Source organism: Physeter macrocephalus, chromosome 16 (assembly GCF_002837175.3).
Source record: "Physeter macrocephalus isolate SW-GA chromosome 16, ASM283717v5, whole genome shotgun sequence".
Classification (NCBI taxonomy): Eukaryota; Metazoa; Chordata; class Mammalia; order Artiodactyla; family Physeteridae; genus Physeter; species Physeter macrocephalus.
In genome coordinates this window covers 535,052-546,131 of record NC_041229.1, presented here as the reverse complement: position 1 = coordinate 546,131, position 11,080 = coordinate 535,052, and the positions used below count along the sequence as shown (strand labels likewise).

The window sequence follows — 11,080 nt, the reverse complement described above, 5'->3', positions numbered from 1 at the left end:
GCAACGGGAGAGGCCGCAGCAGAGGGAGGCCCGCGTACCACCAAAAAAAAAAAAAAAAAAAAATGAATTGTAACAAAGAATATCTGATGCCTTTTTATAAAGGTCTTTAAGTAACTTTATTTTAACTGGTCATATATGTTTTAAACCGTACCTGCTATTACAACATCCAAATACGTAAGTGCTTGTAAATCACAAAACTTACAGTTCAAAAATGTACTGCAAGCAGCTTTCTTGTTAATATGATACATTCCTGAAAATGTTCAAAAATCAAATATGCAAAAGTAAACGTGTATTCTATTCACAGAGAACTAACCCTCCCCCACCCCGCGAGTCTCTAATGAGGGTTCTCCCCATGGGGAGGCCTCACCTCAGACCCGCTGGCCTCCAGAGGCTCGGAGGGTGGAGGCCTGAGCGGCCGCTCTCCTGTAAAGGGCTGGGAACACACGTGCTTCGCAGGACAGGGGGAGGGAAGGGCGTTTCCCCCCACCACCTGGCCTGGTGCTGAGCGTGGCCCCGATGGGCCCCTACAGGACAGGCAGGGCGAGTCTGGAGCAGGCCCCTGCGCTTCCTTCTCATGGTCTTGGGGCTCACGGGCCCTCCTGGGACAGAGCCCCCCAGAGTGCCTGCCCACCAGCGCCCCAGCCTCCTAGTGAAGGGGGTGCCACCTCGAAGGCGCTCAAGCAGCCGCAGTCAGCAGTGCACTCAAGACCAAGGTGAGCGTGAGACAGGTGTGTCACAGACTGGACGGGCTGGACCGGGTCCTGCCCTTGCAGAGCAGGTTGCCCTGTGAGTGCCAGGCCGTCTGAACAGACAGGAAGAGCCCGGAGCTTAGGACAGCGTCCCGTTCTGCCACTAAGGACTTGGGCTCAGGTTAGCAGGTACTAAGACTTCTGTACCTGGGGTTTCTCATCTGAAAAATGAGGGGTTTGGTCAGGTCAGTGGAAAGGTGCCGTGAAGGAGGAGCGGGGCCCGGGCGCCACGCGCGGCTCCTTTGTGTTTCTTGTGTGTAAGATTTCATTTAGAACAAAGGAACGTTCGATCTTTAAAACGTTTGAATGCCCAGAGAATCTGTGCTCTGAGCATTCCTTCTAACGTGCTGCAAGCAGCAGAGTTCTGCTCTCCTCAGTCCTTGGGCGTCCGCCATCTCCCCAGGCGGGCTGGAGGTAGAAAGGTGGCGTGAAGTGGTGGGGAGACCCCAGGCCTGCAGGTTGGGAACCTGGGTCCACACCGCGTCTGCCCCTCTTCGGATCCCAGCACATCATCTGTCTTCTTTGCACTCCCTAGGGCCCCTCCCCTGTGATCCGGGAGCTCGAATCCTCAGGTCCCCCGTCCTGAGCTTCAGGTTGAAGGTTTGCCTTCTGCGGCCACACCTGGTACAGAGCAGCCCTGCTGCCGGCCGGCCCCGGGGGGAAGGCCCAGTTCTTGGAAGCGGGAGGAAGAGAGGGACCTGGTCCCCGCACTTGCGGGTCAGCCTCTCACAGCAGAGCCTCTAAAACACATGCACTCGTTAAAGCGCTGAGCAGAGGGTGACAGAACCGCGCTCTGAGGTGCAGGCGGGACAGCAGAGGGGAAGTGACGCAGGTTCAAGTGTAGAAGGTCGTTGGCACTCACCTTGGGGGGCAGCGAGCGCCCTCTCCTGGAACCAGGAGGCCTGTCACGTGTGGAGGCCGCACCTCTCACCTTCCTCTCCGCAGGTACCACTTGAAAGATGTCATTGTGGGGAAGATCTATTTCCTGCTGGTGAGGATCAAGATCAAGCACATGGAGATAGACATCATCAAGCGGGAAACGACAGGCACGGGCCCCAATGTGTACCACGAGAACGACACCATTGCCAAGTACGAGATCATGGATGGCGCGCCCGTGAGAGGTGAGCTCCGGCCCCATGGCCTCGGCCCGGCCCCAGTGTTGGAGGGGCTTCAGGGAGCATCCTGTCAAAGTTAGGTGGCCTAAGTAGCCTGTAATTTCTTAATCTCTAACTGTGCACTGTGGGTCCCGAGAAGGAGGAAAAGGAGGCCGGGGGTGTGGAGCTCAGGCCCCGCTCACCTTCACCCAGAAGACGTCCATGTGGACCTCGTTTATAGACTGAGCTTGTACTGGAGTTTAAATCTCAAGAGTTATGTCTGTTAAAAAAACAAAAGACGTTTGAAAAGCACCAGTTTAGCAGATAGAGTTTGAACGCTCTGTTTACACTTTCCTATTGACATTCTGAATTTCTTTGCTGCTGGGGGGCAAGAGATTAAAGCAGAATCCTCATTTCTGTTACTTAGTTCCAGCTCAGGTAAAACGAGTCATGCTCTGAATTCATTCGCCAAGTACAGACATCCTGAGCGACACTTGCTAGTGCTGCACACAGTGCCGGCGTGACCCCTGGGACGAGTGGAGCTGAGAGCTGGGTGGGAAGCTGTGTGATTATTGGGAGGAGCAGTCGTGTCCGTTCTTCGTTGGCTCTGCAGCAGCTGATGATGAAGTGTTTTCACGTAGCAGTGCTTGATGCTGCTGAGGTTTCATTCAGTTTTTTCCCGTCTGCTCCACGTGGAAGGAGGGGTGTCATAGCTTTCTCAGGCCCTCGGGCGTCACGAGCGGGGTCCTCGGGGCAGGGCTGAGCCATCCTGCCTGCTTGTTCAGTGTTTCCCCAGCCGAGCAGCTGGGCTGAGCTCACCCTCCCTGTGGCACTGACAGGACACTGAGAGAAGCACAGAACAGTGCGAAGTGAAACAGGGTTCGTGTTTGGCTATAGGCTGCACTGTAGGTTTGGACTTTCTCAGCAGAATTCTGCCCTGATTTTGTTCCACTTATCTTAGGAGAGGCACAGTGTTAGAGCTGGAAGGGATCTAAGATATTATGTAGCCTGATATCATAATTTTCCCCATGAGAAAATGAAGGTCCACGGAAAGCACCAGACTTACTCAGAGTCATACCTCGGGTCAGTGGAGAGAACTGGGTCCAGAGAGAAGCTTTTCTGTTTTCCAGACCACCACACCCTGCCAACTCGTCTTAGAGGGGAGGCGTACGGGGTGGGGGCTGTGCTAATTGGGATGGAGGGAGGTGGCATCAGAATTGCTGGGTGACATGGTGGGTTAGCTGGGGTTTGACAATAGCTCTTTTTTTTTTTTTTTTTTTTTTTTTTGCGGTATGCGGGCCTCTCACTGTTGTGGCCTCTCCCGTTGCGGAGCACAGGCTCCGGACACGCAGGCTCAGTGGCCATGGCTCACAGGCCCAGCCGCTCCGCGGCATATGGGATCTTCCCGGACCGGGGCACGAACCCGTGTCCCCTGCATCGGCAGGCGGATTCTCAACCACTGCGCCACCAGGGAAGCCCGACGATGGCTCTTAAACCCAACAACTATACACACTAAATGAGTTAGAAGGTGCTTACCTAGCATTCTTGTGCTGTTCACACTCACCAGGCAGCGGCAGGCGCCTCCCCGAAGGCAGAAGCGTTGCCTTGGGTGTGCAGCCCCCTCCCCAGGCGGCCCCTCCACCGCGGTGTAAGGTGGGGCCCCCCTGCCCCCGCCCTGACTCCCGCCCGGCCCTTGCAGGAGAGTCCATCCCCATCCGCCTCTTCCTGGCGGGCTACGAGCTCACGCCCACCATGCGGGACATCAACAAGAAGTTCTCTGTGCGCTACTACCTCAACCTGGTGCTGATTGACGAGGAGGAGCGGCGCTACTTCAAGCAGCAGGTGAGCCGGCCGCCCCGACAGAATCCGAGGGCATCGTTCCCGCCGAGGCCAAGCGGACGGGACGGGGATGGGGGGCGAGCTGGTTAGTCTCTGTGCCACTTAGTTTACCCCGAGCCCCACAGCAAGGACGGGGGTTCCCAGTTGACACCCAGAGTCTGCTTTCTCGGGCCCAGCCCCTGTGGCTGCTCTGCCCTCCCGGCCACACCGTCAGCAGGCACCCGGGGCCCAGAGGTGTGGATGGCTGCTGTCATTGGTGAGATATGAGCAGAGGCTTTTGCCTAAGATTCCCGGGAGAAGGCAGAGCCTCTGGGACCCTCCCCAGGCCTCCCTCTCACGTGTCGCCTGCCCCCTCCCCCCGCCCCCGCCCGCCCATCCTGCAGGAGGTGGTGCTGTGGCGGAAGGGTGACATCGTTCGGAAGAGCATGTCCCACCAGGCAGCCATCGCCTCGCAGCGCTTCGAGGGCACGGCCCCGCTGGGGGAGGCGCGGACCCCCGGCCAGCTGTCCGACGGCAGCAGCAGACAGTAGGCCTGGGGCCAGGAAGCTGCTGGGCTCCCACCCCGGCTCCAGGCCCCCAGGCACCAGCGGCCGGGGCAGCAAGATGCTCAGCTGACCCGCTACTCGCAACCTGAAAACAAATCATGTTCTTGATGTAAATTCTCTTTCCTGAAGAACCTAAGGGGTTGGGGTTGGGAGGGAGTGTCTCTGGGACGCTGTGGCTGGTGGGAGCATAGGGAGAGAGGGGGCGTCCCGCGGAGAGCCGTCTGCGGGGCTGCCTGGGCCGCGGGAGCACAGCGTGGCCGGGCTCTGAGCATCCCGGGACAGGAGCTGGGGGGTGGGGGTGTCCCACGGGTGGTCCTGTCTCACACTCCCCTCCCCCGTCCCTTAGCGAGGGGCGGAGGGTGTGGCGCCCGCCCCGCTCTAACTGGTGGTGAGGGTTCAAGACCAGGAAGCTGCCTCCTTAGGAGTCTCGGATGTGGTGCTTTGGAGCCTCCACAAGCCACCCTCCTCCTGGCCCTTCTCTCACCGCTTGGCACCGGGCACCTCCCAGGGACTCTGGTCAGTCATGTCCTGGAGGGAACGGGAGCTTTTGGTAGGGCCTTTGGCTGATGTCCCTGGGCACAAAGACATCTGTGTCACCCGTGGATGGCAACCCGGTGGACCTCGGCGGCTGTGCGTGGTGCGGGCAGCCCTGAGGGCCAGAGGTTCTCGGCCCCGGCCCCTGAACGAGGACATCTTTCCCCCGAGGAGAGGTCCGGGAAGGGCCCGGTCTCTCCGCCTCCCCGGGAGTGGACCCTCTTGGCTCCCTGCTGCCCATCTCACTCCTGGGAACCAGGGCTTGGTCTCAGACACGTAGAAGCTTTGTGGTCACCCTGTGAGCTGAGGGGAAGGGGAGGGCCTCCTGAGCCGCCATCCTTCCCACCAGCCGGCTGACCAGAGCTTAGGACCATTGGTGTTCTGCGTATGTGGACGCTCTCATGCTAGAGAGGGTCTCCTGCTGTTGCACTGCACCACGCCTGTCCAGGGTGTGGCTGTCCCTTCTGTCTCCTGCTGGCCTCTCTTCCCTTCTAGAAAGACCAGGCAGACCCCCGTGGCCAGCAGGTACAATAGTTGGTGGTCTGAGTTCTCTGTCGTTTGGGAAGCAGAGGGGTTGGTTCTTGTGTCATCTTTCAGTTCGTGTGGAAAACGGGGACCCGTCTTTTCCTCAGAAATTGGTGCAGTGGTAGGCCTCGGACTGGGCAGGGCTTACGGATCAGAGCTGAGATGGGAGGGAAGGGCATTCGGGGTGACGCTCGAGGTGGACCGGGGCAGAAGAACCAAGCAAGGGAAGCTGGCTCCCCCAGGCTGGAGCCCGGCTTCAGGTGTGAAGGACAGTCCCCGCGGGGACAGGACCGCCTGTGCAGCTGCCCCTGGGTTATCAGGGTGGGGGCCAAAGCGTGGGAGAGGCAGCTCCAGTCCCTCGCCTTCTCGGGAGCATGAGCTGGGGCTCTGGCGTCTCCCGCGCAGCCGGCCCCATAGCTACGAGGCGCCCGCCCGTCCGTCCCTCTGCTCCCGGCCGAGCACAGACTCGCTCCCCGACCTTCCCGACGACACCTGAAGCCTGTCTTCTGCGAGAACTAGAGGTAGAATTTGCTTCTGTCCTCTCGGGAGCTTCTGTTCTTCCCCTGCCCCATTCTCTGCCTCTTTGTGCATCTGGGAAGGGGAGGCCCATCCCTGGGACCCTGGCAGAGCGTAGGGACCGAACCAAGCAGTGCGGCCTGGGGTTGAGCAGCTGCGGTGTTTACAAGCTTCTCAACGTGTGTCTTTTCAATGGCTGTTTTAAACAAAGCAGTCTGTTTCAGCTGTCTCCCTGATTAAAGCAAGCCCCTGGGCTCAGAGGCATCATGCCCACGGTCCACCAGACTCTGTGGTCTCTTCTTACTGCCCTGCCGCACCCAAGGGGAGATGCCCCGCCCTGACCCACGACACCTGCCCTCCTGGTGTCTGTGGCCCCTGGTGAACCATGACGCCCACTTTATTAATGCCTGTTTTAGACAAGCACGTGGCTGAGAAAGGAATTCTGATTTTACTCCAGTCTGGCAACTTGTCCTGAAACTGCTGGTTTTACCCACTCTGGGACCAGATACTTCAGGGGTGGGTAAGGAAGGCTGGTGTAGAGACAATCCATGTTAGTGGGTGTCACCAGACTGGGCCCTGCATCTGGCCGAGGGGATGTAAACACATGCAGTGGAGTATTCTACCCACGATGCTGATTTAAAAGACACACCTCCAACTCAGACATTCATGTTTTATTGAAAAGGACCCAAACCCGATGTCTACACACAACCCCAGGTGAACACAACCAGCATGTTCCCCATGCCTTCTTTTGTCTTGTGGAAGCTTGACTTTGGGCAACATCTTGCCCACTTCAGCAGCCATGTCTCCATTAACTCGGTTCCTTTTCCTCCAGGCTCAAAATAAAATCAAACTCCTCTGCCAAAAAGGGCAAGAAGAGGAAGAATTAGGTCTGTGTCTCCTCCTGAACAGGGCAGTCATAGCAGGCATTTCTCAAGTCGCGAGGCAGGTAGTCGTTCACTCGGAACCCTCAGGGGCGTTTTGACAGGTGCCGAGCACAGCTGCCCTGGGCAGCTCGGGGGGGCTCCTCCCTCGTGGGAGTTACAGGTGGGAAGACAGACTCAGACCTTAACCACCGTGCTCAGGGTTCACCAGCTAGTACATGTGAATTCACGGTCACTCTGGCATGTGATCAAAAGGCAAGGGCCATTCTTACCTTGGGTCAGGGGCTGGACTGAGAGTCTCTGGCGAGTGAAGAGAGCCATGTTTTTTAAGGGACCGCCAGTGGCTCTGTGCGCTTGGTGGTAGGTTTTGAGCTCAGCCAGTGGGATGAAACGCTTCATCATCCGAACAAACTGTACGTCCACCTACATGGCAACAGTGTATGGGACAGAAAGGCATGTCCAGCTGGACTCTGCCTGCTGTGTTTTAGCTGCTTGCAGGAGGTCGTATGGGCCTGGCTGCCAGCGTTTGTCCTTCTCTCCAAAGGCAGGGTAACCTCATCGGACTGAGAGCGGGGCTCTGTGCCCTGATCTAAAGATACCCCAGACCTTCTTCCTCCCTCTCTGTCCATCCTTTCTCTTGTGAAATAGGAAGAATAGCAGTATCTTTACCATGGACCATTTGGGGTTGTCTTCTTTGCTGGATGGATCATAGTGGGGACTGTTTTTCTCAAACTGTGTGTGGTCTGGGTATGCCTCCTTCACAATCTGAAATTAAAGCCGAGTCTCCAATCATTTGTCTGTCCAGTCAGCTCCATGGCCAGGCTTTAGTCCAAGTCCAACTGTCATTTCCTACCCTACGTATTCTTACCCCATCTGTCCCGCTGTTGAGCCACTGAGGGCTCAAATATCTGGAAGTAATACACAGTCTAAGGCAAGCAGAGGAAATCAACCCTATTTTGACAAAACTCTTAAAAGTATGTTCTAAAACCAAACATTAAAGGTTATTATTGGTGCCACTGTTTCTCCACCTGCAGTTAATTCTATCCTGGTAACTCCTGGCCTGGAAGAGCTACCATCAGGCCTGTTTTTGAGTGAAAGACCAAGGTGCAGAAATGGAGAGAGGTCTGTGCCAGCGGGGCCTGAAATGAAGGACTGCCTTGTTGCAGTCCTCTCACATGTTCCTGAGACAGCAGGGATGGGGAGGAGGGTTACCTACCTAAGCTGTTTCCCTAACCTGCATGAAGGGAGATGGACTCAGACCTAAGCCTGTACAACCGACCTTCATAAGCCCCGCAATGCCTGGCTCTCTGCAGTTGCTGTGGTAGAAGAAGGCTTCCTCCTCCAGCTTCATGGCTCTCAGGAAGTTCCGGGCCTGTTCCAGCAGAGAAGAAACAAGAACTATCCTCCCACCGGCTAGAAAACACTAGGCCCCGGAAATCAAGTCTGCTTTTATTAGATGAGATTTTGTTTTTTGCAGCTTCCCCCCCGACCCCAGTTCAATTCAATTCTTGCCTTTTACCCAGAGTTGTATCAGGACACTGGCTGGAACACAGGCCATTTGAAAACTGCGTGCAGTCAGAGAAATCAAGGCATTTGTTAATATATTTTCAGGTTTGGGTTCTGGGAAAAAACAACCTTGGCCAAGAGAGTTTGCTACTGAATAAGTCAGAAGGAAGCAGGCTTTTAAACCCCCCTGGGTCTCAAGGTCCCGTCTAACCCGCTTACCTGGTAGTTGCGAACACCATCCCAGCATGCTGTCTGCTTGGGCTGTGCTTTGAGATCCTCAATGCTGAACTAGGCAAGAAATAAGGTCATTCAGTAAACAATCCTGGGCCAATCGGTAAGAATATATGGAAGCAGACAAGTTCCTTCCCCTATAGGGTGTTGCCAGCTGGAGTGGCATATGAGCTTACTGGGAAGCTCTTCACAGAGCCACTCATGCTGTGCAAGTAGAAGTTAGCTTTGTGTTACCTTGTTAGCCTTGCTAATTAAGAGGATTAGCTGAGTGGATAATTTGGTGATTGCTGATTATCTGTGTTTCATTTATTAAAATATTATATATCCCTTCTATAGTATCTCTAATTTTATTTTCTCCAGGCTACTATGAAATTTGATTTATATTCGCCTCCTGTGTACCAACTGGTGGCAGGGAGATACCTAGGAGCATGGCAGGTGGCAAGAGAAAGGCAACCTAAGACTGAATGTTGCCTAGATCGGGGGTTGGAAAACTACAGCCTTCAGGCCAAATCTAGCCCATGCCTGATTTTGCAGATAGTTTTATTGGAACTCAGCCACACTATCTGTCTATGGCCACTTTCTTGTGATGCCAGCAGAGTTGCAACAGCACCACCTGGCCCTTTAGAGAAAATGTTTGCCAACCCCTGCCCTAAGGAGAAGATTCACAAAACAGATAGTGGATGGCAATAAATCCTGCTGATTCTATTCTTTATCACCTTTTCCCTACCCTTCGAAGGTAAGAAGTGGGTGATGGGACCCTGTGGTGTCCCCCATGCACTTTGGAGACAGGTGTGGGACCTCACCTTCACATCGATACCTTTCTCCAGTCGGCTTTCTGGCTCTGACTTCATCAGCCAGTAGCTGCTTAGATTCTTCCCACAGTCTTTAGAGGCTGAAGTCTCCTGGAGACTGGAGTTCTCCACCTTAGCTGACGCCTCCCCTTGGTTGTCAGTTTTGGTTCGTTTTCCTTTTGGCCCCTTCTTGTCTGCAATAGGAGAAGAAAAAAGAAGAGAACTTTCTTCTTGTTGAGAGATAAAGTTCTGTTGCAGGAAAAGCACATGCTTTGGAATCAGAGCTGGACTCAAATTCTGGAGCTGTCAGTTACTAACAGTGGCAGCTTCATTGTTGAACTTGTTCCTCATCTATAAAAATGGGACCAGAACGCCTACCTTACAGGACATCTTCTGGGTTACCCATTCAGTGGGATAAGGATACCTCCCGTGGCATCTATTAAGTAGTCAGTGAATGTTTTCTTTTCCTCACCCTCTCCTCTGCCTTTGCTGGGGGCTGTTCTCTCCAACGAGGAAACCAGGCACCTACTCCACGGACTTGCTTTGATGATTAAATAAGGTAATACAAACAATGGGCTGAGGCAGTTTCTGGTGTTACCATAAATGCTCAATATTAGCTATTATGTCACCTCGACTTCTTTCTTCTTGCTCAGTATGCTCTGTGGCCTGCCTCTTTTATACTCCTTGAAGGTGCCAAGAGAAGCTGGATAAAACAGCCACTTTGGACTTCGCAAACATGGTCAAGACAGGATTTTATCCTACAGAGTGAGGGAAATGTGCCTGGAGCAGAGTGGGTGCCCAGTAACTAATAGCTGTTAAATTCTTACCCTACACCCTGTGTGTTACCACCCTCACTGTAACTCAGTCTACACAATCTATGAGGTGTTCTGTCCATCTGTAAGATGTGTCCCAGATCACACATCAGGGCCTGCCACGCTGGTCTATCTGAATCCACTTAACGATCATCCTACGCAGCCTCTGAACCAAGTCCAAGGTCCTACGTATGTCATCATGATGGACGTCTAACACGTGGAACCTTTCTTGGGTCCTGGTGGTCCCCCTGTACTTGATCGGCACACTGTAAACACCGTGTGTGTTGTTAAGTATGGGTTGTGGGCACCTCGGAACCCTTCCCAGTCTCGAAGAAGCACTTTCTCTGCTGTTCGTTGCTTTGCTGCTACTCCTCTTCCATTAAGAATGCCATTCATCCTTGTGAACACAACGGGGATATCCCGCGTTCCTACCCATTCTTTACGGCTAGACTCAAACCCCCTCCCTCTCAAGGCGTCCCCCCAACCCTTCCCTGCTCTCACAGCCCCAGTGACCCTTTCCTTTCCTCCTCTGGCTCCCCGGGGAGCGGGAACTGTAAGCGACCGGCCTCAGCGCCTGCCAGCCCGTATCCCAGCTACTTTTCGTGCTTTCCAAACAGCTACCGCTCGGACGAGCAAGCAGCAGAGGGGCCCTGGGCATAAGCCTGGTGGGCGGCTCGGGACACCGGACCTCAAAACGACCCACTCGGGCCTTTCCCCACGCGCAGAGGCGGAAAGTGAGCGGCGCTGAGCAGCCGGGCGCGGCTCACCTGGCCTCGCGGCCCCCGCCGGCCTCTTCCGGACTCGCGGCATGGCGTCCCCGCGCGCCGAGGAGCGAGGGTTCCGCCGTCGCCTAGGACGCCCGTGGAATCCTCCCGCGTTACCCACGCCCGTATGTCCGCCTAGCACAGACCGCCGCTGAGCGCCCCCGGTGGTCTTCTCTCTCAATCACCGCTACCCGCGCGGGTCCGCAGGCCTTCGAAGCGCTACCCCAGCCCACCTCCCCGCGCGCCGCAGAGCGCTTCACAGCGTCCCCACGGCGCTTTCTAGTCTTGGCCCG

At 55.3% G+C, this 11,080-nt stretch overlaps 2 protein-coding genes across 4 annotated transcripts in view; one reads left to right on the top strand and one right to left on the bottom strand.

Annotated features, from left to right (window-relative positions):
* Nucleotides 1-6,366, top strand: part of VPS26B (VPS26 retromer complex component B) — a 19,713-nt gene extending 13,347 nt beyond the window's left edge. The window contains exons 4-6 of the mRNA XM_024131188.3: nucleotides 1,695-1,870; nucleotides 3,543-3,685; nucleotides 4,066-6,366. Of these exons, the coding sequence (XP_023986956.1) occupies nucleotides 1,695-1,870; nucleotides 3,543-3,685; nucleotides 4,066-4,212 (466 nt within the window). The 3' untranslated portion in view covers nucleotides 4,213-6,366. The remainder of the gene's footprint in view (nucleotides 1-1,694; nucleotides 1,871-3,542; nucleotides 3,686-4,065) is intronic.
* A 98-nt stretch (nucleotides 6,367-6,464) lies between these two features.
* On the bottom strand, nucleotides 6,465-11,076 carry THYN1 (thymocyte nuclear protein 1). 3 transcript variants are annotated; one of them, XM_007104059.4, is made up of 7 exons: nucleotides 10,791-11,070; nucleotides 9,224-9,405; nucleotides 8,409-8,477; nucleotides 7,963-8,055; nucleotides 7,353-7,448; nucleotides 6,956-7,106; nucleotides 6,465-6,657 (listed from the first exon to the last, which is right to left on the bottom strand). In XM_007104059.4, exons 1-7 carry the CDS (start codon nucleotides 10,831-10,833, stop codon nucleotides 6,611-6,613), a joined length of 681 nt encoding a protein of 226 aa, XP_007104121.1. In that variant the 5' UTR covers nucleotides 10,834-11,070; the 3' UTR covers nucleotides 6,465-6,610. The 3 variants fall into 3 exon arrangements, with proteins under 3 accessions (XP_007104121.1, XP_054947650.1, XP_007104120.1); XM_055091675.1 differs by lacking the exon at nucleotides 7,963-8,055 and having other exon boundaries at nucleotides 10,791-11,076; XM_007104058.3 differs by lacking the exon at nucleotides 6,465-6,657 and having other exon boundaries at nucleotides 6,675-7,106; nucleotides 10,791-11,071.
* Between the last annotated feature and the right edge of the window lie 4 nt (nucleotides 11,077-11,080).

Bases quoted from the DNA above. Each gene is read 5' to 3' on its own strand.
- THYN1 (XM_007104058.3), bottom strand. From the start codon at position 10,833: ATGCCGCGAGTCCGGAAGAGGCCGGCGGGGGCCGCGAGGCCAG. The intron at 8,056-8,408 runs GTAAGCGGGTTA...CTGCTGGAACAG, and splicing joins ATGGTGTTCGCAACTACCAG to GCCCGGAACTTCCTGAGAGC. The intron at 7,449-7,962 runs GTCGGTTGTACA...CTTTAATTTCAG, and splicing joins GCATTGCGGGGCTTATGAAG to ATTGTGAAGGAGGCATACCC.